Raw genomic sequence first — 27971 nt, 5'->3', positions numbered from 1 at the left:
AGAGAGAGGGGAGGGAGGGAGAGGAAGAAAGGTAGGAGAGAGAGAGGGGAGGGAGGGAGAGCGAGAAGGAAAAAGATAGAAGAGAGAGAGGGAGAGAGTGCAACAAGGTCAACATTCAATAATGATCTCGGAGGAAGTTCTCCCACTCTCCCGTCAGGGGAGAATTATATGTGTGTTCCCCCACTCACCCATGCAGTTCTTCATCATCATGAAGCCGCTCTCGTAGCCCTCGAAGCATTCACACTCGAAGCTGCCGGGGGTGTTCACACAGGTGCCGTGGCCACACAGGTCCGGAGAGATACGACATTCGTCAATATCTGTGGGAGTGGGAGAAGAGACAGAGGGAGGAGAGAGAGGGAGGAGAGAGAGGGAGGAGAGACAGAGGGAGGAGAGACAGAGGGAGGAGAGAGAGGGAGGAGAGAGAGGGAGGAGAGAGAGGGAGGAGAGACAGAGGGAGGAGAGAGAGGGAGGAGAGACAGAGGGAGGAGAGACAGAGGGAGGAGAGAGAGGGAGGAGAGACAGAGGGAGGAGAGAGAGAGGGAGGAGAGACAGAGGGAGGAGAGACAGAGGGAGGAGAGACAGAGGGAGGAGAGAGAGGGAGGAGAGAGAGGGAGGAGAGACAGAGGGAGGAGAGAGAGGGAGGAGAGAGAGGGAGGAGAGACAGAGGGAGGAGAGACAGAGGGAGGAGAGACAGAGGAGGAGAGACAGAGGGAGGAGAGACAGAGGGAGGAGAGACAGAGGGAGGAGAGAGAGGGAGGAGAGACAGAGGGAGGAGAGACAGAGGGAGGAGAGACAGAGGGAGGAGAGAGAGGGAGGAGAGACAGAGGGAGGAGAGAGAGGGAGGAGAGAGAGGGAGGAGAGAGAGAGGGAGGAGAGACAGAGGGAGGAGAGACAGAGGGAGGAGAGAGAGGGAGGAGAGACAGAGGGAGGAGAGAGAGGGAGGAGAGACAGAGGGAGGAGAGACAGAGGGAGGAGAGACAGAGGGAGGAGAGACAGAGGGAGGAGAGAGAGGGAGGAGAGAGAGGGAGGAGAGACAGAGGGAGGAGAGACAGAGGGAGAAGAGACAGAGGGAGGAGAGACAGAGGGAGGAGAGAGAGGAGAGACAGAGGGAGGAGAGAGAGGGAAGAGAGACAGAGGGAGAAGAGACAGAGAGGAGGAGACAGAGGGAGGAGAGACAGAGGGAGGAGAGACAGAGGGAGGAGAGACATAGGGAGGAGAGACAGAGGGAGAAGAGACAGAGGGAGGAGAGAGAGAGGGAGGAGAGACAGAGAGAGGAGAGAGGGAGGAGAGACAGAGGGAGGAGAGAGAGGGAGGGAGGAGAGAGAGGGAGGAGAGACGGAGGGAGGAGAGAGAGGAGGAGAGACGGAGGGAGGAGAGAGAGGGAGGGAGAGAGACGGAGGGAGAGAGAGAGAGGAGGAGAGAGAGGAGGAGAGAGAGGGAGGAGAGAGAGGGAGGAGAGACGGAGGGAGGAGGGAGAGAGGGAGGAGAGAGAGGGAGGAGAGAGAGGGAGGAGAGAGAGGGAGGAGAGACGGAGGGAGGAGAGAGAGGGAGGAGAGAGAGGGAGGAGAGAGAGGGAGGAGAATAGAGGGAGGAGAGAGAGGGAGGAGAGACGGAGGGAGGAGAGAGAGAGGAGGGAGGAGAGAGAGGGAGGAGAGACAGAGGGAGGAGAGACAGAGGGAGGAGAGAGAGGGAGGAGAGACAGAGGGAGGAGAGAGAGGGAGGAGAGACAGAGGGAGGAGAGACAGAGGAGGAGAGACAGAGGGAGAAGAGACAGAGGGAGGAGAGACAGAGGGAGGAGAGACAGAGGGAGGAGAGACAGAGGGAGGAGAGAGAGGGAGGAGAGACAGAGGGAGGAGAGAGAGAGGAGGGAGGAGAGAGAGGGAGGAGAGACGGAGGGAGGAGAGAGAGGGAGGAGAGACGGAGGGAGGAGAGACAGAGGGAGGAGAGAGAGGGAAGAGAGACAGAGGGAGGAGAGACAGAGGGAAGAGAGACAGAGGGAAGAGAGAGAGGGAGGACAGAGGGAGGAGAGACAGAGGGAGGAGAGACAGAGGGAGGAGAGACAGAGGGAGGAGAGAGAGGGGGAGAGAGAGGGAGGAGAGACAGAGGGAGGAGAGACAGAGGGAGAAGAGACAGAGGGAGGAGAGACAGAGGGAGGAGAGACAGAGGGAGGAGAGAGAGGGAGGAGAGACAGAGGGAGGAGAGAGAGGGAGGAGAGAGAGGGAGGAGAGACAGAGGGAGGAGAGAGAGGGAGGGAGGAGAGAGAGGGAGGAGAGACGGAGGGAGGAGAGAGAGGGAGGAGAGACGGAGGGAGGAGAGACAGAGGGAGGAGAGACAGGGAGGAGAGACAGAGGGAGGAGAGACAGAGGGAAGAGAGACAGAGGGAAGAGAGAGAGGGAGGACAGAGGGAGGAGAGACAGAGGGAGGAGAGACAGAGGGAGGAGAGAGAGGGAGGAGAGAGAGGGAGGAGAGACAGAGGGAGGAGAGACAGAGGGAGGAGAGACAGAGGGAGGAGAGAGGGAGGAGAGACAGAGGGAGGAGAGACAGAGGGAGGAGAGACAGAGGAGAAGAGACAGAGGGAGGAGAGACAGAGGGAGGAGAGAGAGAGAGAGACAGAGGGAGAAGAGAGAGGAGGAGAGACAGAGGGAGAAGAGACAGAGGGAGGAGAGACAGAGGGAGGAGAGAGAGGGAGGAGAGACAGAGGGAGGAGAGACATAGGGAGGAGAGACAGAGGGAGAAGAGACAGAGGGAGGAGAGAGAGAGGGAGAGAGACAGAGGGAGGAGAGAGAGGGAGGAGAGAGAGGGAGGAGAGACAGAGGGAGGAGAGAAAGAGGGAGAAGAGACAGAGGGAGGAGAGAGAGAGGGAGGAGAGACAGAGGGAGGAGAGAGAGGGAGGAGAGAGAGAGGAGGAGAGACAGAGGGAGGAGAGAGAGGGAGGGAGGAGAGAGAGGGAGGAGAGACGGAGGGAGGAGAGAGAGGGAGGAGAGACGGAGGGAGGAGAGAGAGGGAGGAGAGACGGAGGGAGGAGAGAGAGGGAGGAGAGAGAGGGAGGAGAGACAGAGGGAGGAGAGAGAGGGAGGAGAGACGGAGGGAGGAGAGAGAGGAGGAGAGAGAGGGAGGAGAGAGAGGAGGAGAGACGGAGGGAGGAGAGAGAGAGGGAGGAGAGAGAGGGAGGAGAGAGAGGGAGGAGAGAGAGGGAGGAGAGACAGAGGGAGGAGACAGAGGGAGGAGAGAGAGGGAGGAGACAGAGGGAGGAGAGAGAGGGAGGAGAGACATTAGTTAAGCTGCTTTTTTATTGCATTAAAAAAAACATGACTATGCTTTCTCTCTCTCGTACCGGTGCAGTTCCTCTCCTCCATGTTGAGGGCGAAGCCGCTGCTGCAGCGACACTTGAAGCTGCCGATGGTGTTGCGACACGTTCCGTGAGAACACAGGCCGCTGAACACCTTACACTCATTCACATCTGCAGGAGAAGAACAGAACAGAATAATGCCAAGGGTCAGGGGTGAACTGTGTATGGAATTCACATTAAATTGACCTGTGCTATTTCTTCAAATCTAATCCAGTAATGATTTTCCCAAAATACATTTCTAGTTGTTTAGATATGTGATGCTGTGGACGGCTGGCACCTGTACATTTGATCATTTGGCTTGGTCTTTGTAGCTCCTCAGTCTAGTTGGGATAGACCCTAAATGTGTAAATGACACTAAAATAAAGTCTCCTGACATTCAGACAAGGAAAATGGGACAATGAATGATTGTCCCTACCTTTGTAAAAGGGTCTGCCAGTCAGGATGTCTCCTCGGTTGGCGAAGCCTGGTCCTCGGGGGCAGATGGCCTTGTTCTCCGGGGTTCCCACCTTGGGACACTCCTCACAGTCGATGCCCCAGGCCGCGCCCACCGAGCAGCAGCACATGTCCACGCGGTAGCGCCCGGGCAGCGGCTCGCCACACTCATCCTCGTGCCACTTCATGTAGCACTGCTCGCTGCGCACGTCTGAGGGACGGACAGACGGACGGAGATACAGTACTGCTGACCACACAGTAGGCTCAAGATGCTAATATTTTTGGTGACCACATTTGTGTGACGAATTTGCTTGTTTATCAAGGTTTACGTCGGTTACGGTCTTGTCTTACCCACACAGGTGCGTCCGCTCCCGTCCAGGGTGAGACCCTCAGCACACTCACAGAGGAAGGAGCCCTGGGTGTTGACACAGCGCCCGTTGGTACACACCCCCGGGAACACCTCACACTCATTGATGTCTGGAGGAGGGGGGTCGGGGGTTATTAAAGGAATGACTGTACTGTATGACTCATCGGGAGGGAGTGGAATACCACAGGGAGGGACACAGAGGGTCATTATGACTGTGAGAATGTCTGCTACCAACATAATGGACAATAGACAGTAGCAGCAGTGTGTGTGTGTGTGTCGGGGTCAATGTGTGTTTTACCTTCACAATTGACTCCCTTCATACGAGCGAACCCTCTAGAACAGGCAGTGTCTGTGGAGAGAGACATCAGTTACCATACACACCTCAGTATCTTCATTAGGAGTGTGTTTGTCTACAGGTCTGTGTGCGTTTGTGTGCGTACTGACCGATCTCGCAGCGTTCACAAGGACTGCCCCAGGCGGCTCCCAGCGTAGAGCAGCACTCAGACTTGAGTGTGGCGCCGTTGATGTTGACCTCACAGCGGCCATCTTGGATATTCAGCCAGCACGTTCCTTTCATGCTGTCTGTAGAGGGAGGAAGGGGGAGAGAGAGAGAGAGAAGGAAGAGAAAGGGAGGAGAGGGAGAGGGAAAAGAGAGAATGTCGGTAAGTGAAGGCAATCAAGAGAACCCTGCCAAGAAAAGGCCCTTCAATTCAAATGTACTGTGACGCATCAACACACATACACACATCTCTCATTGATATACTACATTCATTCCAAGCACAACACTACAGGCAGTGGTTACTAACTAACTACAGGTGTGCCTTTCAACAGCTGCTTATACCAAGACACATGCATCAATGACTTTAATCATTTGCTATGGCACTCCTAATGGACTGAGAGCATAGTCATAACAAACGGGATGTGCATTTTCTCTCCCGAGACCATGAACCCAAAAACTCGACCACAGTTTACATTCTTGCCGCCGAGCGATGACTTTGAAGCAAATATATGACTCTGCTTTGAAAATAACACGGCTCTATATTTTCAAGTACAGGAATCTATCAGACTGACAAGGCCGGCTCACATTGGTATTTATTCGAATGACTCATCCCAGATTCCATCTGTAGATGGATGTTCAGATGCGTCTGGACATGCTCCCGAAGCTGACATCGACTTGTTTATTTAGTGGTATAAACCTTCTAAAACGCCTATTAGGCTCGAAAACTTGGCTCAAATCCCACTCCTTACTCTGACTGTCTATATGATGATTCTCTGACAGAAGTTTGCCTCAGGACCCCGTCATTTAAAGAAATTAATTGGGTCCAATTTTAAGTCGGCCAGTTATGACAGACGCCTCGGCCTCTTACCCACGCAGATGGTGTTGGTGGAGTCCAGCTTGCTGCCGTGAGAACACTCGCAGTTGAAGGACCCGGCGATGTTGCGGCAGATTCCGTTGACACACGGGCTGGAGTCACACTCGTTGATATCTGAAACACATGGACCAGAGCAGGGTTAGGTATGGCAGTGCAGAGCCAGGTAAGTGGTCATCCTTAACATCTAGACAAGCTTTCACTTCAACAATGTCATGACTCTCCTGGTCGAGGATCCTCAGATCAGCTTGGCAAATGGCTGACAGATAGCCAGAGAGGAGGAGTAGCCGGCTCTGGGACGGTTTTATGACACCTCGTGCCAATTGTAAATCTAATGCAGCAGAGAACCCTCTCCTGTTCTTCAGTACCAACCAAAGGAATGCCTTTGTCCTCCAGGAAACTTTCGCTGCCAAAACCATAACGTGCAAAAAAAAGTGAACATCGGAACAATATTTCTAAGATAGGAATGTTAAGAATGGTCAGTGGGGATCTAAATAATAATCATGTCATATTGCTTTTCATTTTGTGATGTTATTAAAAACTGTATGAACCAAATACTGTAACCTAGGAAGGAAACACATTCAAGTTGGCAAGTTTCCATCCAATATGATGCTAATACAATATGAAGAACGATGAAACTATTTTTGTTAAGAAAGGAAGGTGATTTTAGTTTTCGAACAAGATCATAGTTTTCATGTCCGTTGCACATTAACTAAGCCACACCTCAAATGAAGTCAGAAGAGCGTGTCAGTGTGATGGAACCGCCCTTTTCGACCAGAGTGCTTAAAAGGACTCGCTAAGAATTAACATACCAGACCAGCAGACGTGAAGCGTGAGCTAAACGTTACAAATGGTTGAAACTCTAAGACCAGAAAGCGTGCAGCTGTGGCTACACATTGAAATGGTTAGAAACTCTGAAACTCTCAACACAAGGTGAAGAAAATAACCTCACTAGACCAAAACATTGACCGTCTGCATGTAAAGGGGTCTAGAACTTTGACCATCTACCCGAGGAAGAAAAGAGGTGAGAAGCTCACCTCAGACAATCACTGGTGAATCATTGAAGCCACAGACAACTATGAAGGACATTGTGACCTCTGGTGGACAATCAGAGCATTACACCCATCGACCCATTCCCCATAGAAGGATAGATTGGTTTCAACCGAGATAGACAACGAACAAAGACATCTAACTTACACGTAAATATATTGCATTTCTTACCCAAACGGGCAGCAGCTCGTGTGTAAGATATAGGATTAATGTGAGAACAGTCCTAGAATGTATCCACAATAAATGTTCCTTTCTCTATTTCTCTCTTTCCCCACACCCTCTCCATTGTGTAACAAGCCGTCATATCTTCTCAGTCCACCAGGAACTTTTGGCTTATGTAAGTGTGTATGTGCATTCTGTGTTATTATTTAGTTAGTTAGTAAATAAATCATTAAATCAAACGGTGTAGAACTGAATAATCAGAAAGGGCTGGGGCTCTTGCGGATTCAAGAAGTCTGCCACGTTCAGAATGAGACTGATATGAGGTAATGATTAATAAGTGACTGTTATCGATATATAACTTATATGTATATTCTAGAGTTTAATTTGGGAGATGGCAACACGTTAAACAACTTATTCCGTGGTGCCCCAAATTCCAAATGAGTTCATTGTTACATGATTAATTGAATCTAGTAACAATTGAACATAGTTTGTTGATTTGATAAATAACAGTCATCACATTAATACAAGTCACGTCATGACAACAAAGACAGAAAACGTTATGAAATTGATTCAAGGACAGAGGATGTAAGCAAACATGCGGTCATATATTGTGATGGTCTATTTGACTACCTTCTCTCCATGTGTGTTTAAGTGTTAAACAGTTGCAGGTGTACGCACATCTAGACGATTAGACAGCTGCAAGGTATGAAATAGCACTGAAGAGTGTTTTAAATGCATTGAGTCTTCGAACAAAGTTGCTGCTCCTTTGGCGTTTGTATGAGGTGTTTACCTTCGCAGGTCTCAGAGTCTGGTTTGAAGACGAAGCCTTTGGGACAGGAGCAGGTGTAGCTGCCTGGGGTGTTTCTACACAGGCCGTTGTCACACAGCAGACGGTTCACGAGACACTCGTTGATGTCTGGGAGACATGAAAGAGTAGAGGAGAAGAAAACAACAGGGTTGATCAAGTGTAGGGGAGGGTGGGGTAAGTGTAGGGGAGAGTGGGGTAAGTGTAGGGGAGAGTGGGGTAAGTTGAGCCATTTCTTTCCGGCATCACTCCGCCAACGGAAATAGTGTTCTCTCTAACAAAGCTATCTACCTATATTTCAGGATGTTTTGTTTTCCTGGAAATAATCAGAATTCATGTAAACATTACAGTTTTGAAAACATAGCTTGTCCCAAAAAAGTGGTCTCTTGGCACCACTTACCGCAGGCATGGGGTAAGTTGAGCCACGAACAGGGTAAGTAAAGCCACCTACAAACTTCTGTACTGAATGAAATATTACACCGACCTTTTTAAAACCACGTATATGTTTATTAAAACCATGTCTGTCATGCCTATCCCATTAGCATCGTTAACTGGCTACATACGGAGTGATTGACAAATGCGCATACACGGTCAATATTGCTGGAAATTAATTGGCAGATATTGGGTTACGTTTGTCTTTTCAAGCAGGGAAAAGTACCCAATTGTCATACTTGAGTAAAAGTCAAGATACCTTTATATAAAATTACTCAAGTAAAAGTCAAAGTTGGCCAAGTACAATCATACTTGAGTAAAAGTCTAAAAGTATTTGGTTTGGTTTAAATCTACTTAAGTATCAAAAGTAAATGTAATTGCCACAATATACTTAAGTATCAAAAGTAGAAGAAAAAGTATAAATCATTTCAAATTCCTTATTAATCAAATTAATCAAACCCATATGGCACCACTTTCTTGTTTTTTAATTTACGGATAGCCAGGGGCACGCTCCAACACTCAGACATCATTTACCGATAGCCAGGGGCACGCTCCAACACTCAGACATCATTTACCGATAGCCAGGGGCACGCTCCAACACTCAGACATCATTTACCGATAGCCAGGGGCACGCTCCAACACTCAGACATCATTTACCGATAGCCAGGGGCACGCTCCAACACTCAGACATCATTTACCGATAGCCAGGGGCACGCTCCAACACTCAGACATCATTTACCGATAGCCAGGGGCACGCTCCAACACTCAGACATCATTTACCGATAGACAGGGGCACGCTCCAACACTCAGACATCATTTACCGATAGCCAGGGGCACGCTCCAACACTCAGACATCATTTACCGATAGCCAGGGGCACGCTCCAACACTCAGACATCATTTACCGATAGCCAGGGGCACGCTCCAACACTCAGACATCATTTACCGATAGCCAGGGGCACGCTCCAACACTCAGACATCATTTAGAAATGAAGCATGTGTTTAGTGAGTCCACCAGATCAGAGCAGTAGGGATGACCAGGGATATTCTCTTGATAAGTGTATGAATTAGACCATTGTCCTGTCCTGCTATAAGCATTAAAAATGTAACGAGTACTTTTGGGTGTCAGGGAAAATGTATGGAGTAAAAAGTACATACATTTCTTTAGGAATGTAGTGAAGTAAAAGTAAAAGTAAAGATCACCCCAAAAAACTACTTAAGTGGTACTTTCAAGTATTTTTAAAAAGTACTTTACACCAATAGAGGCTAACCAGGGTCGGATACTGCAATGTGACTTTGATTGGACAGAATCCAGGAGCTTTATGTTTCTGACAGTTTGCATTGAACACATGAGAAAATGTACTTTCAGAATTGATTGGCGAGTAACTCATCGGTGGGCTGGGAGATACGACAAATCTACCTTTTGAAGACCCTGATTTAGATACACGTTTAGTTTTTTGGACCTAACTTGCTTAACACATTTTCCATGTGGTTTCTTCCTTTACAGACTCCATGAAATAACGACCTCTTCCTAAATACTTGATCAAAATAATAATTTTGTGTATGGTTTCCTAGAAACAAGGGTGGCTCAACCCAATTGGTTGAATTGACCACACTCTCCCCTAACACAAACCAATCAAAACAATCAATCCCAGTGTTTAAAATGATCAGCGATTGGTCATCCAACTTTGTTCATACAAAGTTAAGACCACGAAAGTACAGCAGATATGGAACTCAGTTTGACTTCAGACCACTGTTATATTCAGATATGAAAACGTGACAAACTCTCATTCGGGTCGCTGCTTCTCCCAGCAGACATCGGAGAGTGGATACAGGAAGCCTGGACTCACCCACGCAGTTCTTGCCGCTGGAGTCGGACTCGTAGCCGATGTTACAGATGCAACGGTAGCTCCCTCTCAGGTTCTCACACATGCCGTTCTGACAGATGTCAGGGTCCAAGGCACACTCGTTGATGTCTGAAGAGACACAGACCCACATGAGACACAGCCTCATCTTAAATAAGGCTCTCTCCAACAAAAATATTCATTGTATTTTTTTTCACTCTGTGATTTGAAATTCGGTGGGAAAGTCACACATTTTCGGAGGGACGCATTGGAATGTTCGAGGGGAGGCCTGTTAAATGTCAGAATAACTATCAGTGATAGTAGAGCTCCACACCACACAGACTTAAGATCGAACCGTACAAGTCACATGACTCACCTCTGCCGTCAGCGGTGATGCCAATCCCACTGCTGCACACGGCCTGGAACTCAGCTGAAAGGCCATTAAAAACACCTGTAAGTCACCTGCTAATATATATCCAGTGTAACAAAAAAAACCACCATTTACATTATAATTCTAACAATCACTTCTGCAGTACTTGGTATTGAGTTCTACAGGATCTTAGCCTGGAATCTGAACTGTGATGTGAAACTATTCTGAAACAGAGCCAACAGGATCTTAATAACGGCACATGTAAAACCACTGATGCTTGCTGGTGGGGTTAGGGTCAGCTTTGGTCACCTGAGTTGCGGGCAGGGCAGGGCAGGCAGGGCTCTCCGAAGCCGTGTTCAGGACTGGCACAGCAGCACTCGGACTTGGTGACGGCGCCCGGGAAGGGCCGCGAGCACGTGCCCATCTTGATGGCGCCGTAGCAGGTGGTGCGCATGTGTGTGTCCACACACACTCTCCCGTCCACGTCGATGGCCAGGCCCGGCGGGCACTCACAGCGGAAGGAGCCCTCAGAGTTGATACAGCGTCCGTTCATACAGATGCCTGGGGTCTGGCACTCATCAATGTCTGAGGGAGGAAGGAGAGAAGAAGGGAAGCGATACAGTAAATAATTGAATAGCCTTATTTCATTTAGATAATCACTTCAATAACACTTTATTAACCCCTCCGGGAGAAATCTGCTCCCTTGAAGATGATCTGTAGATCATAGGAGGCTGGTGGGAGGAGCTATGGGAGGACGGGCTCATTGTTAACGGCTGGAATGGAACCAACGAAACCGTATCAAACATACAGAATCCACACGTTTGACTCCGTTCCATTGATTCCATTCCAGCCGTTACAATGAGCCCGACCTCCTATAGCTCCTCCCACCAGCCCCCACTGCTATAGATGTTGATCAACTGCAACTCTGTTGACTTCAGATAACTGCAACTAGTGTATGGTAGATGACATACCTGTGCAGTAGCGTCCGTTAGGTGCCAGGGCAAAGCCAGGTTTACAGATACACTTGAAGCTACCATCCTCATTGATACACATCCCATTGAGACACATGTTGGTGGTGGCACACTCATCATGATCTGGAAGAGCACAGGGAGACACGTTGTCATCTATAATGGCCTAGTTGTGCAATAATCTACCACAGATTCCGTAGGTTGAATATATAAAGGAATGTCCATTGTTACCTATGCAGTTCTTCCCATCAGGAGTGAGTTCAAAGCCAGCGTTGCAGATGCACTGGAAGCTTCCGCCAGTGTTGACACAACGTCCGTTACGACACATCACTCCGTTCACGATGCACTCGTCAATATCTGTGGAGGGGAGTTTGACCATTAGCCAGGTCAGGTACCAGTCTGTTTCTGTCCTGGACACCGCCAGAAGGCCAACGTACCCATTCTATCCATACCATCCAACTGTTGGAATAAAAAATGATCATGGTGAGTGATTGGAACATACCAATGCAGGCCTGTTTGGTGGGGGTGCCCTGGTAGCCTTCGTGACACTTGCAGTGGTACGACCCAGGTGTGTTGACACAGTCTCCATTGACACAGGGGTTGCTGACGCACTCATCTACATCTGAAGGAGGGAGGAGAGGAGGAGATGAAGAGAGTAAAACCCAGGGTGCTCCAATTACAAATCTGAACACTCCCATACGTGTTGAAAAAGGTTAGAATCACTGCTAATGTGTAAAGATACCCTGAGTTTTACATCAGAGAAGAGAAGTCCCATGTGTGGTCAGAAAATGGCAGTGGAGTATATGTCCTTTTCCTAACTGACTTTGTAGTGGGCTTACCGATACACTCCCCGCGTACATCCTGTCTGTAGCCCATGTTACATTCACAGCGGTAGCTGGTCGGGGTGGGGATACAGCGTCCGTTCAAACACAGGTTGGTGAAATGTTTACACACATCAACGGTCTCATTGAGTGATACTGAGGATACACAACACAACACACAATTACATTCCATTACTAACCAAGGTTTATTATTCTCAAAAACACAGTGAAGAAGATGAAGGGATGAAAGGTTGCTCCCGTCATTATTTTGACATTCAGGTGAGTCTCATTGAGATACAATCTCTTCTTCAAAAGACCTAGTCCATGAACTGATCAACAGGCTATTACGGTGCATTCGGAAAGTATTCAGACCCCTTTCCACATTTTGTTACATTAAAGCCTTATACTAAAATGAAATAAAAAATGTATAATCCTCATCAATCTACACACAATACCCTTTAATGACAAAGAGGAAACAGGTTTTTAGAAAATGCAAATATATTACAAATAAAAAACTGACCCTTTGCTATGAGACTCGAAATTGAGCTCAGGTGCATCCTGTTTCCATTGATCATCCTTGAGATGTTTTTACAACTTGGAGTCCACCTGTGGTAAATTCAATTGATTGGGCATGATTTGGAAAGGCACACACCTGTCTATATAAGGCCCCGCGGTTGACAGTGCATGTCAGAGCAAAAACCAAGCCACGAGGTTGAAGGAATTGTCCGTAGAGCTCCGAGACAGGATTGTGTCGATGCACAGATCTGGGGAAGGGCACCAAAACATTTCTGCAGCATTGAAGGTCCCCAAGAACACAGTGGCCTCATCATTCTTAAATGGAAGAAGTTTGGAACCACCAAGACTCTTCCTAGAGCTGGCCGCCTGGCCAAACTGAGCAATCGGAGGAGAAGGGCCTTGGTCAGGGAAGGGACCAAGAACATGATGGTCACTCTGACAGAGCTCTAGAGTTCCTCTGTGGAGATGGGAGAACCTTCCAGAAGGACAACCATATCTGCAGCACTCCATCAATCAGGCCTTTATGGTACAGTGGCTAGATGGAAGCCACTACTCAGTCATGACAACTTGCTTGGAGTTTGCCTAAAGACTCTCAGACAATGAGAAACAAGATTCTCCGGTCTGATGAAACCAAGATTGAACTCTTTGGCCTGAATGCCAAGCGTCACATCTGGAGGAAACCTGGCACCATCCCTATGGTGAAGCATGGTGGTGGCAGCATCATGCTGTGGGGATGTTTTTCAGCGGCAGGGACTGGGAGACTAGTCAGGATCAAGGGAAAGATGAATGGAGCAAAGTACAGAGAGATCCTTGATGAAAACCTGCTCCAGAGCGCTCAGGAAAATGACCCTAAGCACACAGCCAAGACAACGCAGGAGTGGCTTGGGGACAAGTCTCTGAATGTCCTGGGGTGGCCCAGCTAGAGCCCGGACTTGAGCCTGATCGAACATCTCTGGAGAGACCTGCTCCCCATCCAAGCTGACAGAGATTGAGAGGATCTGCAGAGAAGGATATATAGATAAACTCCCCAATATATAGATAAACTCCCCAAATACAAGTGTGCAAAGACTCGAGGCTGTAATTGCTTCAACAAAGTACTGAGTAAAGGGTCTGAATACTTACGTAAATGTGATATTTCAGTTTTTTTCATACATTTGCAAAACAAAACAAAAAAAAACTGAGCTGCCAGAATAATAGTTTGTGTGGAGGCGCTGATTAACGGCGAATAAACTATAAACTATCAAAATAAAGAAAGTCGCACACTCCATGTATAATCTCCCAGCAATTTAATGGGTATTTACCAACGTTTCGGCATTAGTGTGCCTTCCTCAGGGTTTATAAATTTGCAAACATAATCTTTTTTTTTTTTTTTTTTTTGCTTTGTCATTATGGAGTATTGTGTATAGATTGATGAGGGAAAAAAAAACAATTGAATCCATTTTAGAATAAGGCAATAACGTAACAAAATATGGAAAAAGTCAAGGGGTCTGAATACTTTCCAAATGCACTGTACACTCAGTTTAAACCATAGAATAAGGAATTAAACTATTAGTAATCTTATATCATCTCTATGGTTTAAACAATATCTAATATCTCTGATACAAAACGTAAAACCACAAGCTAATAATAGAACACTACCCAATTGACACTTTTCAAGGCCCAACTAACTCACCGATATTACGCCCCCCACCGTTTCCTCCGAAACCATTTCCTCCTCCTCCTCCCTGTCCCCCTCCTCCAATTCCTCCTCCGTTGCCATGGTGACCATTGCCATTAGGTCCGTTTGGGTTGAGCTTGTAGCCGTAGCTGTAACCGTTACCGTTGCTGCCACCACCATTGGGGAAGACTCCGTGGGGGAAACCTCCGTTACCTGTGCCATGGGGAACCCCATCGATGCACAGCCTTCTGTACTCATCTACAGGAGAGAGCATGGAAAGGGTTAATGTTGGTTCATCTTCAAATGACTCCCAAACACACACAGACATTTACATACACTGAGTTGACTGTGCCTTCAAAGAACTTGGAAAATTACAGAAAATGATGTCATGGCTTTAGAAGCTTCTGATAGGCTAATTGACATCATTTGAGTCAATTGGAGGTGTACCTGTATTTCAAAGCCTACCTTCAAACCCAGTGCCTCTTTGCTTGTCATTATGACAAAATCAAAAGAAATCAGCCAAGACCGCAGAATATAAATTGTAGACCTCCACAAGTCTGGTTCATCCTTGGGAGCAATTTCCAAATTCCTGAAGGTACCATGTTCATCTGTACAAACAATAGTATGCAAGTATAAACACCATGCGACCACGCAGCCGTCATACCACTCATGAAGGAGACACGTTCTGTCTCCTAGAGATGAATGTACCGGTACTTTGGTGAGAAAAGTGCAAATCAATCCCAGAACAACAGCAAAGGACCTTGTGAAGATGCTGGAGGTACAAATGTATCTATATCCACAACCCATGCAACTGCACATGGGGACAAAGATAGTACATTTTGGAGAAATGTTCTCTGGTCTGATGAAACAAAAATAGAACCGTTTGGGCATAATGACCATCGTTATGTTTGGAGGAAAAAGGGGGAAGCATGCAAGCTAAAGAACACCATCCCAAACGTGAAGCACGGGGGTCAAGGTATTGGAGTAGCCATCACAAAGCCCTGACCTCAATCCAATAGAACATTTGTGGGAAGAACTGAAATAGCGTGTGCGAGCAAGGAGGCCTACAAACCTGACTTGGTTACACCAGCTCTGTCAGGAGGAATGAGCCAAAATTAACCCAACTTAATGTGGGAAGCTTGTGGAAAGCTACCCGAAACGTTTGACCCAGATTAAACTATTTAAAGGCAATGCTACCAAATACTAATTGAGTGTATGTAAACCTCTGACCGACTGGGAATGTGATGAAAGAAATAAAAGATGAAAAAAAGCATTCTCTCTACTATTATTCTAACATTTCACATTCTTAAAATAAAGTGGTGATCCTAACTGACCTAAGACAGTGCCTTTTTACTAGGATTAAATGCCAGGAATTGTGAAAAACTGAGTTTAAATGTATTTGGCTAAGGTGTATGTAAACTTCAGACTTCAACTGCATGTGAACTAGATAGACAAGACCGCGGTCATTGTCTTCACCCAGATCTTTTTTATCTTTCTCCTTTTGTTTTTAGTCATGAGGTCATACTCTTCAGCACTTTATCCATGGTGAGGGGATGTGGGACCGTGGATCACTTACATTGTCAGTTACAGTTTGGGTCTAGAGCGGTCATCCCCCTCTTCAAAGGGGGAGACACTCCAGTCCCAAACTGCAACAGACCGATATCTATCCTACCTTGCCTTTCCAAGGTCTTCGAAAGTTAACAAACAGATCAACCATTTCGAATCCCACCGTACCTTCTCCGCTATGCAATCTGGTTTCCGAGCTGGTCATGGGTGCACCTCAGCCACGCTCAAGGTCCAAAATGATATCATAACCGCCATCGATAGGAGACAATACTGTGCAGCCGTATTCATCGACCAGGCCATGGCTTTCGACTCTGTCAATCACCACATTCTTATCAGCAGACTCAACAAGCTTGGTTTCTCAAATGACTGCCTCGCCTGGTTCACCAACTACTTCCCAGACAGAGTTCAGTGTGTAAAATCAGAGGGCCTGTTGTCCGGTCCTCGGGCAGTCTCTATGGAGATGCCACACGGTTAAATTCGGGCCGACTCCTTTCTCTGTATACATCAATGATGTCGCTCTCGCTGCTGGTGATTCTTTGTGCCAGCTCTACGCAGACGACACCATTCTGTATACTTCTGGACCTTCTTTGGACACTGTGTTAACAAACCTCCAGACGAGCTTCAATGCCATACAACTCTCCTTCCGTGGCCTCCAACTGCTCTTAAATACAAGTAAAACTAAATGCATGCTCTTCAACTGCCCCTACCTGCCCGCCCGTCCAGTATCACTACTCTGGACGGTTCTGACTTAGAATATGTGGACAACTACAAATACCTAGCTGTCTGGTTAGACTGTAAACTCTCCTTCCAGACTCACATTAAGCATCTCCAAATCCAAAATTAAATATAGAATTGGCTTCCTATTCCAGTGTTTAATTGCTAAATTGTAATTATTTCGCCACAATGGCCTATTTATTGCCTTACCCCCCGTATCTTACCTCATTTGCACACATTGTATATATACTTTTTTCTACTGTGTTATTGACTGTATGTTTGTTTATTCCATGTGTAACTCTGTGTTGTTGTCTGTGTCGCACTGCTTTGTTTTATCTTGGCCAGGTCACAGTTGTAAATGAGAACTTGTTCTCAACTAGCCTACCTGGTTAAATAAAGGTGAAATAAATCAATAAAAAGGACAGGCAATCAAAGCTATTCACGGTGTTCATTCATAACACATGCACGAAATTACTCAGCAAAGGGGAGTTTGGACTGTGGGTTAGAAGTCGTAAGTTGTGTGTGTGTGTCTGAGACAGACGAGGAGGAGAGTGTGTGTGTGTGTGTGTTCGTGCGTGTACTCACCGGACCCTCTGACAGGGCACATCTCAGGGATCTGTCCAGAAGCCCAGCAGCGGCCCGTGTCACAGCAGCACTGCATCTTGGTATACTGGCCCTGCAGGTCACCTGCACAGCGCCCACTCGCTAACGCTGAGAAACACGTGCCCACACGCTGGTCTGAGGGAGGAGAGGATGGAGGGAGAAGGAAGAGAGAAAGAGAGTTGGGAAGAGAGGTCAGTTTGCTTCAGGGTGAGTCACTCAAATCACTCATGATGTTGTAAACACGTTTGACTTCCAGGTCATGTAGAACATCTCATGTTAGGCAGACCATGTTATAATGCATCATTTACAATACTGTAAATACTCTGGTGACAAGATACAGTGAGGGGAAAAAAGTATTTGATCCCCTGCTGATTTTGTACGTTTGCCCGCTGACAAAGAAATGATCCGTCTATAATTGTAACGGTGGTTTATTTGAACAGTGAGAGACAGAATAACAACAACAAAAATCCAGAAAAAAGCATGTCAAAAATGTTATACATTGATTTGCATTTTAAAGACGGAAATAAGTATATGACCCACTCTCACTCAGAAAGATTTCTGGCTCCCATGTGTCTTTTACACATGTATAAACCCATCTTCTTCTGGGTCACAGTGTACGATTGTACATTCTTCAGGATCACAAGAAAATTCAAAAGCTTTTAGCACAGAAAAGCTTGACAATCACCTCCCTTCCACAAAGATGGTACGCAATTGGGAGTAGGGATGGAATTGTGGCTCCTCCGGCCCTGAGGAGAGGTTACAACTAACAGCCGTCCCTCAGGTCAGGGTCAGTAGGCTGGGGGAGGAAGGGGGAGGGAAAGGATATGTTCGGGTAGGTGGAGAAGAAGTGAGGGTCCTTTGGTGCATGCGTGTGTGTGTGTGTGTAATGCAGATGAAAGTGTAGGTGGAAAGACAGAGGTAGACAGGGCAAAGAGGGAGTGTTGTGGAAATATACAAAAGTAGACATCCTATGCTGTTGTTTGTTTTTGTTTTGATACAAAATTCCCCAGATTGGGTCTGCGGTTCGGCCTGGATTTCTCCCTAAGGGGTAACTCTGCAGGGAGGTCGGCAGTATGATAAGGGAGTATAAGCACATTTGCAAAATGGTTTGAACAAGTGTGTTGTTATGCTCTTTGACATTTGTCCTAGAAATGATGGTATTAAGAAAATTGGGAATGTAATCATTTGTCGCACGGTGAATAAATCGTCTGAAATTCCAGAATCAGGAATGTCTTAAACTGTTGTTTTGTTCTGTCCTCTCTCAAAGTTATGGCGATAGTGACTACAGGGATCTTGATGTATGGAAGAAATAAAATGACGAGAACAGCGTGAACTTCAACTCCCCCCTAACTGGCTGAAGACGGGACCTTGTTCTTCACCACTTCTACCGTGAGACCTGAGTCCGAACCAGCAACCTGTACACAGCATCCAGTCGAAGCTATTAACTGCCTTTTCTCTCATTCATGCCTTTTCTTTTCTCTCAGGAGTGCGACATGAGTCCAGGTGGCGTGAGCATGGAGAGAGATCCCGTCCACACTTCTCTCATGCTGCTGGTGAACTGGTAGGAAAATGGACAAAGACATAATGGACTGTAAAGGCTCAGGTGAGAGACATTATCAAGGGCCATCCACTTTGGGAGAACGAACTGAATCACTTTCTGAAGAGAAACATGAAGAAACGCCAGAAGAAGAGTGCCGGGAAGGAGGGGGGTGATCAACTGTGCCTGTAAATTAATTTAGGGTTGCTCTAAACTGTTTATTTGGGGTATCACGTTGATATTGGTGGTTTACACACTGGGAAGCTTATTGCAATTTGGATTGAAATGCATTGAGATACCGATCTGTCATTAACATACCACTGGCGACAGTAAAACAGGGACAAACGGGGGCTGTATAATGAGAACAGTTAATACTGATAATATATGGTCCCCTGTTTGTAAATGTACATTCTAACCGTATCGGTGTGTGCTATGTTTAGGGTCTTGAATTTGAGTGATAGACTCAACGTGGAGCACTGAAGACTGTCGTTCTAAATGTGGGTTGTATAACCATGATGGGGACATTTATAGTAGGGGTTTTGTTTTACCATGTTATCAGAATTCTAATGTCAAAGCGCATCAATACATATAGCTTTCTGGATGATAGAGTACAATTGACTTAAGCATGTTTTAGTATCCTTATAACTATACAAGTGGACTAGCAGTAGTGACTAATATGTTTTGGGTTCGATGGAATGATTTATGTGCAAATGTTTTTGTAACAGGAGGCTAGGTACATACAGGGCACGTATTTGAGACAGAATGTTTGCATAAGGGTGTTGGCTGCAGAGATCGTGTTGTGATTTCAGACACTATTGTCAACTTTCAGTGAGGAGTTGAAAGAATAGCCACAGATCCCTGTGTACCGGGGGCCACCTCCCCAGAAGGGCCGTTCGCTGTAGTAGTAGCATCATATCTCCGGCAGAGGGTGCCAAATGATAGGTGACCATTGTTGTACATTCACACCCCGGAGTGAGGGTAACTTGACGATTGTCGTGGAACATCTGAAAGAGCTCAGCGGTGATCGCGCAAACGAACACCAATCAAGACAACGATTGGAATCCGTTTTGGATGGGTTCAGTCATTGTTTGGTGTTATGGGAGAGACAATATTTCATTGGTTGATTTATGGCTTAGTTATCTTTTTTTTTTGCAAAAATGCTTATTCTAACTTATGTTAAGAAATTGTGTAGCAAAACCGTTGACACTATTCTCCCCATGCCATTACTGACCCCTGAACCCAATTGACTTTCCTATGCCTGATTACATGCCTGATGAAGACGGTCATAATCCATAGCACCAAGGTAAAAACATTGAGTTTTGCAGCATGTTCATAAGCCATGCCCATGATGCGGGTCATGTAAATGGTGCTCACATGGTAATGTAGACAGTGTCAACGAGGCGGTTCGATTCAAATCAAACCTAATATTATATGTCACATGCTCCGAATACAACACCTTACAGTGAAATGATTGCCTTGTGTCTGGGGATGAAGCGTGTACTAATGTTTAATTCATGTTCCTTTCCCCTTTCTGAGAGTGAATTGCACTATGTGAAGGTTTTAAACTCAATGACAACGGAGGTCATTTACAACTGTAATCTGCTAAGTGTAAGAAAGTATTTCTTTTTCCCTCTTTCCAAATCATGTTAATGCTTGTTTGATGAAAATGCTTTTTTTTCTCCATTAGGTTGAGACTTAGTCTCAAAAGGGAGTAAATGTTTTGGAAAATTACACAATTAGACATAATATGCTGTTTTTACCATTGTCCATTGTTATATGCAAGTGTTTTTTTTCTGATGCAGGCTTGTTGTCTTGTGTCTTAGTTATAAGTCTGGGCGTACAGATAAGAGCTGGGTGCGACCTCAGTATGTGACATCCCGTTTGTACTATCTGCAGGAACTCCTCTGTGTGGAAACTTGCAGGAAGGAACAGACAATGGTGGCAAAGTCAGCTATCTTAATCTACACAGACAAGCTAAACGCCTTTTATACACTATGTTCCCCACCCCTGTTTGCACACATCTGCTGCCACAGAGACAAAGAGGTTTGACTTTTCTATAAAAGCTGAGAGCCAACTCTGTTCGTTGGGCCTTAACTATGCACTGTTGAAGTGCATAGTTAATTACTCAATTTTTGCTAATCTTATTATAAAGTTGTTGTTTGAAGATTCTGCAGTCTCTTCCCTTCGAACAGATCAAATCCCCTACAGGAGGGAGACGTGCAAGTCGATTAACTTGTCTAATGAGCTAGCAGTCCGGAATTAATAAGTTCCATGTGGAGCAATCCTGGACAATTATATTGGACATGAGAAGCTCTGTGTCTGGAGCTCATAGACATGCACTTTAAACAGCCCAACTTCCCCTCCCTCCTTCCCAAGGGACCAACCCAGCTGGGGGCAGAATTGTGGGGCGGTGAGGGGTGGGTGGGAACAGGCCATTAGAGGGAGGGAGAATGGGTGAGGGAACGGAATGGAAGGGAGGGCGGTGATGGGGATGACTTAAATTGGAACCAGACCCGTAGCTAGCTAGCTAGCCTATACAGAACAGCACAACTGCATGCTTTCTTTTATACAGACTGGGTTTTCACAATGCGACGGATGAGGCATTAGGGCTGATTAGTGTCGGGCTCAACAGGTCCCTCCGGTCTGCTTCTCCACGCTACGCTGTCCCAGAATAACGCCAGCCCAGGGCCAGGGGAGGCATGCAAGAAATCAGCTCGGCCAGAGCCGACATTCCTGAACCTGGAGCCCCTCGCTCACCTCATGTGTAGTTTCTTAGTCTACCTCCACTCGCAAAACGCACCCAAGCAAACAGGGCCGAGTCGGTCGACTCACACAGGGGAGCCAGCCACAGCATGGGTCTGGCTGGAGCCGAGGATATACGGCTGGATGTGTCAATGTGTCAGACAGGGCCTGAAATCACAGCTCTCTTTTATTTGTTCCTGGGGACTCTACAGTTCACTGGGTTACACTAGACAGATGGATGGGCACTCTGGGTGAGAAAGAGAAAATGGGGTAAGACAAAAAGGGGCATGGAGGGGAGAGGGAGAAAGCAAGAGAGCGAGGGGGCAGAGAAAGAAAGAGGGGGATGGTAGGAATGTTAGCAGAAAGAAATATCTCCAGTGTGACCCAGTAGAGTCCAGTCTCTCCTCAATCTCCCCCTGACCAGAGAGAGAGAGGGAGAGAGAGAGAGAGAGAGAGAGAGATGGTGGGGGGGACAAAAACGAAGGAGTCTACTGGGTCAAATAAAAGAGAATTGGGGGAAGACAGAGAGATAGAAGTGAGATGAGAGAGAGAGAGCGCGAGCGAGAGGATGCGAGAAAGAGAGGGAGTCTACTGGGTCAAAGAGTAGAGCAGGCTGGGAAAGACAGCAAAGACAGATGAGAAAGCGATCCAGAGCAATAGAGTATTCTTGGTCAATGTGAAGTGAGAGCAAGAGACCCAGTTTAACTTGTTGAACCATCCCATATGTCTCCCTCTCCTCCCGCCACCACCCCCCTGTTCCTACCTCAGTGGACCGTCATTTTCCACATGCATGTTCCCAATTAGGCTACGCTTCCCTCTCCCTTCCCCTTGTTCCTCTCCCCCACTCCTCTACCCCTTTGTTCCGGCACTGAACAACAGAGAACGGGGATAGTTTGGATAGTTTTCTCCTCTCTCCTCCCCCTCTCTTTCTCCCCTCTTCTCTGGCTCGTCTTGCTTGTTGTCGTGGTGGTGTCAGCTTTGTTCCCCTGCAGGCCTCTAAGTGAGTACAGATGCTTTCTACCTTGAGGCTAAACAATCTGCCACACGACCAGGCCAGGCAGAACAGAATAGAACAGAGGGCTCCTTGTGAGATCATTGTTGACACTGTTCATTGTTCGCTTGGCATTTGCACCCGGTTTCCCTTTATTAGCCAAAAGACAACAAACAAGTACAGCAGGGATATTCAGCAGATGATGGAAAATGGATCGCGTGCCAACGTGAGAGGAGGGCCAACAAAACTTTGACCCAGGAGAGAATTTGAATACCGCGTTCTCCTGTCTAGTAGACTTTGGGGCGCACGACTATTCAATTAAAGTAATCAAGTGGTTCTACCTGGCTAGGAGAGGGACCGTGAGTGTAGGAGAGTTGTTGACTCCCAATCGAAAGTTGTTCGAAAGCAACAGGGCCAGCTCTCTGGCGGCCATTTTGAGATGAGCTGCCGGAGATTGCATGCGCTCTACATTAACACCTGGTAGTGTTTCAGGGTGTGAGTCAGAGAGGTGCTAATGCTAACAGTAATTACAGCAGTCAAGGCCGAGTGTGCGTCCCTGGGCCTGCACATGATGACTGCAGATCTGCTTGAGTCATCAGAACACTAGTCACAGGAAGGGATGGAGGGAGAAAGAGAGGACGGAGGCAGGGATACGTCCAGATGTGAACAGTCAGTGGCTAACAAGAGGGTGAAGGAGGGAGGGGTGTGTGCTGGGGGGGGCAGCGGTAACTCACCTACACATCTGGCACCGTCAGTGCTGGTGATGTAACCACGGGGACAGGTGCAGACGTAGCTGCCGGCTGTGTTGGTGCATTCACCTCCGTCACAAACACCTGGGTTAGTGCTGCACTCGTCAATATCTGAAACGCACACACAAACAATGAGATCATTGGAGTTAGAGAAAACACTGAGCTTCGTGATGGTCATACACTCACCATACACACGCCGTAACTCAAAACCCCTGTCACAGGCATTATTTGGAAGAAATCCTTTACCTCGATAACAGCTGCTCAAAGTATTTGGATCCATGTCAAATATTTGAAGAAGTGGACAATATTTAATCTGTCAAATACACTCGAGGACCTCAAATAGTAACTGCTCGTAACTCTAAATACAAGAGCAGGAACAACTGCTATACTGATTGAAAAAAAAGGGTTCTAAAAGGGTTATTTGGCTGTCCCAATAGGAGAACCCTTTTTGATTCCATGTAGAACCCTCTGTGGAAAGGGTTCTACATGGAACACACCTGGAACCCTAAAGGGTTCTTCAAAGGGTTGTCCTATGGGGACAGCCGAAGAACCCTTTTAGGTTCTGTATAGCACCTTTCTTTCTAAGAGTGTACTAGACACAGTCAAGCCAACCTGAGTGGAGGTCTGAAGTCTACAAAAGGAAGAGGCGTTCATATGGAAAATCTCTGGGATTGTGTTCCGTCAAAGACTCGTGACTTTATTTCACGCTGGTCTACACTTAACAATGTTCAACATACCTCAGTGGACTTCATAACTCTGGTGGATTTCAAGAGGTTTAAATGGTTAAGAGTTTCCGACACACACATCATGGGAATACTTCAGCTGCCCCGGAGAGACTATGGTCAGGGTCTGTCTGTCCTATCTGGTATAATTCTTCTGTCTTATCTGGTGTCCTGTGTGAACTTAAGTATGCTGCCTTTAAGTCTCTCCCCCTCTCTATCCCTCTCCCGGTGGACCTGAGCCCTAGGACCATGCCACAGGACTGGCTGTCCCTGTCCCCAGTCCACCTGGTCGTGCTGCTGATCCAGTTTCTGCTGTTCTGCCTGAGGCTATGGAACCCTGACCTGTTCACCGGACCTGCTACCTTGTCCCGTACCTGCTGTTTGACCCTCTCCCCCTCCCTTTCTCTCTCTCTCTCTCTATCACACCTGTTGTCTCAATCTCTGAATGTTTGGCTATGAAAAGCCAACTGACATTTTACTCCTGACCTGTTGCACCCTCTATAACCACTGTGATTATTAGCTGACCCTGCTGGTCATCTATGAACGTTTGCAACGCTTGAAAAAAAGAAGACACCTGTACCATGTCAGAAATAGAGTTGAAATGTATAACATTTGAGTTTGCATCCCAATATTAGACTTCATATAAATCACAGAAGACTGAAATATAATAAAAGTTTGACACAGAAACACTGGATTATCGGCAGCTAAAATATTAATAACATTCCACCCATAAGGCCACTAGATAATTTGACAGCAGGATAGGGCTACTGGCCATTATAATCTCTACCAGGAACTGTCAGAAGAGGACTGGGGGAACTGTCAGAAGAGGACTGGCCACCCCTCAGAGCCTGGTTCCTATCTAGGTTTCTTCCTTGGTTTCAACAATGATCAAATTAAGATCCTACATCTGTACACTAGACCTGGGAGTCAGCAGTATATAGCTAGTGTGTATGAATATATATATATATATATATATATATAAAAGAGAGAGAGAGAGAGAGAGAGAGAGAGAGAGAGAGAGAGAGAGAGAGAGAGAGAGAGAGAGAGAGAGAGTGTGTGTGTGTGTGTGTGTACTTGGCACGGTCCAGTCTACCGTGTGGTGTATTACAGTATATGATGGTGAGAGTGAAGTGAGGCTCCAGAAGGCATTGGGTTTATATGCTGTGTTACGCTTATTTATACACATATATAATTACCCTTTTGGTCAAATTACAGTATGCGTGTGTTTATAGCGTGGTGTGTGAGAGGCGGGCCCCTAAATGTGTGTGTGCGCAGTCGGTCCGTATGCATTAGTGGTGTGTGTGGTGTGTGTTGGCAGTGGGTAAGCATTAATGCTGTCTATGGGGCAGTGTGTGTGTGTGTTTTGTAATGACGCACACAGTGGGAAGTTAAGAGGCACTGGGTCCCCTGCTGACTATTGTCAGACTGCTTTGGTGAAAGGTTCTCCTCAAGTCATAAAAGAGCAGCAAAATAAACGTGGTGTCAGCATTCCCCCGGAATAGGACCAGACTTTACACAGCTCAGACATGGAGCGCTGTGTGTGTTTAGGGAAATGTCTGCCACCTGGATAAATGACCACTGTTCAATCATCAAAGTGTGTGTTGTGAGACTGTGTTTGTGTGCGAGAGAAAGTATGTATGCATTGTGTATATGTATGAGTGAGTGTGTATGTGTGTGCGCGTGTGTATAGTACAGGTGTGTGTGTGTGTGTGTGTGTAAGAGTTTGTCTGCATGTATAGTATGTGTAGTGTGTATAGTGAGTGTGGGTCTAAGTGTCAGACGCTACGGGGAGGTCCGTGTATATAACGCTGAAGTCATCTCTGCTCTGTAAGTGTTTCTTTGTGCTAGCGCTAACAGCTGGCCCTGTGCCAGGCGACTGTATTTATGGAAGGAAAATGGGGGGCAAAAAAAAGAAGGAGAGAAAAAAAGAACGAGCGCGAAACACGACTGGAGCGAAAGGAGCTATGAAATCAGGTAGGTTGCTTTGGCAAAGAAGAGCTACCTCCCAGACATGTTAACAGCTCCAAGGCTGGCTCCACTAGAATATGACGCCATGTTTGTGCATAAACTTGGAGGGCATTTTGAAACCCATTTTCCTTTGGAATACTGATGGTGGTCGGTGATGTCATAAGTGAACAAAATGGGGTTTGAATCTCGCAATCTCAGAGCTGTGCTATTTGAGGTATCTGGGTATTTATAGTTATGGATGGTTCAACTTTGTATTCTCTACCCTTTAATTAAATACTTGATGTTTTGAGACTAAAAACGGACTCTGCCCCAATTAAGCTCTAAAACAATGTTACCTAAATGCATCCACCATCCAGCCCCCACCGTGGCCCAAACAAAGCCCAGCGACGGAGCTTCAAGCCTGGGGCTGATCCACTACTCTCTCCAATTGTCCTGTAATTAGTTAACCTCCGAGGATCTCCACCCCCACACGCTGCCTCTCATCCCACCAGGCTTCAAAGACTACAGGGCACAGGACACCTCTCCTGCTCTAGTCCAACCAACAGGCCTCTAGCACCATAGGGATGCTGCGGCACAATCCGACTTCAGTGGGACTGTGATAGGACAGCAGTGTCTATGTGTGTGTCTGTGTGAGTGCATGAAAGCATGCCTGTCTCTGTGTCAGAGAGAGAGAGAGAGAGAGAGAGAGAGAGAGTGTATGTGTGTGTGAATCCTTCCCTCATCACATGACCAGCTAATTAGAGGCTCCTCCGGGTATATGAGTGTTTCCAACCCTTCATTAACCCTCAGGGTCTACTGATGTCTAGCAGCTGAGCTCTCTCTCTCTCTATATAGCTGTCACTGGACACCCAGGCGCCGTTCTAATCCTCTTCAAATGCACCCTTTCTTGATTCCTTATGTGTGTGTACATTTCCATACCAGAGACTTGATAATCACAGAAGCCAATAGCCAGAGTACTAAAAAAATCATTTTTTTTTAAACTGATAACAAAACCCTGGCAAAAAAAACTCAACAATGGATCTACGCTCGCCATTCAAAATCAAATTCTTAACTGAGGCATTGAGTTCACTTAGCTACGCCTACTTTAATTCACGGCCAATGTGTTTTCCATTACACCAACTCATTGTTATACATGCCTATTTCTTATAAAAGGTGCATAACATAACATCACCACAGAGGGTCTGTGGACTGTGTGTGTGTGACTCACCTTCACACTTGTGGCTGGTGTCACTCTGGCGGTGGCCCGCGGGACATTTACACTCGTAGGAGCCCACTGTGTTGATACAGTTACCTCCTGCACACAGCCCCGGGATGGCCTGACACTCATCCACATCTACAGGGGGGAAAAGAGGGTGAAAGGAGGGAGAGAGAGAGAGAATGTAGACCATCAGCACAAATAGGCAGCGCTTAACAGGCGTTGCTTTAAGAGATGCATTTGAAATACTCTGTTTACTCTTAATGAGCTAAGAATCTCCCAAAGCTTTGCTGCCCACTAACCTTGAATCAGATGGAGTGTGAATGAATTTGGATTTTACACTCTGTGATTTACAGCACCGTAGCCTTTAAAGTGAAGTAGGCTGGGCGCATACATTACATTACAGTACAATAATAAATCATGAGAAGACTTATGGCTAAAATATTTTTTTTAAATCCTGAGCTTTCAGTCCCGTATTAAAACCTGTTGAAAGGGGCGAAGCAGGAAAGAACAGAGGATATCTTGGCACCGCCACCTAGGAACCAAGATGGCTCCAGACTGCAGCACTTGTTTGAGGAAGTGAGTGGGTTCATGTATATTTCCCCATCATGCCATGAGTAACTAAGATGGTGCTGTGAGCGTGGAGCTCTGATTGGACAGTGATTACACAGTAACCAGGAAGCATGACATGTCTTCTTTAGTCGTTAAAGAGAGGGAGTCATTTATCACCTCATCTTCCTCCCTCTTCCCAGAGAATAAGAGGTAAAGAGAGAGGCCCAACTCGTCTCCCTCCACCAGGTGACTTGGACTTGTTGTGTGGAGGTCAATGAGTGTCGGAGTTGTTCAACAACAAAAATGTATGGCTTATTTTCTATGCGAGGTTCATTTATTTGATTGAATCGAATTTGCATAATGCTTAGGTTTTTACGAGTGTACTGATATAAGTAGGACATACGACATTCCCGCAACTTTGAGAAAAAAAAGTATTAAAATAATTAGATCTATTCACCAGTCATAGAAAGAAAGGATAGGCGGGAGCTCAA

The 27971-nt window shown here is 46.6% G+C and overlaps 1 protein-coding gene across 3 annotated transcripts in view; it reads right to left on the bottom strand.

Moving 5' to 3' along the window:
• Positions 1-27971, bottom strand: part of LOC118399477 (fibrillin-2-like) — a 92229-nt gene that overhangs the window by 22503 nt on the left and 41755 nt on the right. For all 3 annotated transcript variants that reach the window (XM_052529101.1, XM_052529106.1, XM_052529103.1), the window contains exons 8-26: positions 26941-27066; positions 23029-23154; positions 17007-17159; positions 14157-14399; positions 11987-12124; positions 11650-11769; positions 11379-11504; positions 11151-11273; positions 10489-10764; positions 10186-10239; positions 9816-9941; positions 7521-7646; positions 5516-5635; positions 4593-4730; positions 4447-4497; positions 4133-4258; positions 3765-3992; positions 3335-3460; positions 189-317 (exon numbers count right to left, since the gene is read on the bottom strand). In XM_052529101.1, the coding sequence (XP_052385061.1) occupies positions 189-317; positions 3335-3460; positions 3765-3992; positions 4133-4258; positions 4447-4497; positions 4593-4730; positions 5516-5635; positions 7521-7646; positions 9816-9941; positions 10186-10239; positions 10489-10764; positions 11151-11273; positions 11379-11504; positions 11650-11769; positions 11987-12124; positions 14157-14399; positions 17007-17159; positions 23029-23154; positions 26941-27066 (2655 nt within the window). The remainder of the gene's footprint in view (positions 1-188; positions 318-3334; positions 3461-3764; positions 3993-4132; positions 4259-4446; positions 4498-4592; positions 4731-5515; positions 5636-7520; positions 7647-9815; positions 9942-10185; positions 10240-10488; positions 10765-11150; positions 11274-11378; positions 11505-11649; positions 11770-11986; positions 12125-14156; positions 14400-17006; positions 17160-23028; positions 23155-26940; positions 27067-27971) is intronic.

Source organism: Oncorhynchus keta, chromosome 1 (assembly GCF_023373465.1).
Source record: "Oncorhynchus keta strain PuntledgeMale-10-30-2019 chromosome 1, Oket_V2, whole genome shotgun sequence".
NCBI classification, from domain to species: Eukaryota; Metazoa; Chordata; class Actinopteri; order Salmoniformes; family Salmonidae; genus Oncorhynchus; species Oncorhynchus keta.
This window is presented reverse-complemented; position numbering and strand designations above follow the sequence as displayed.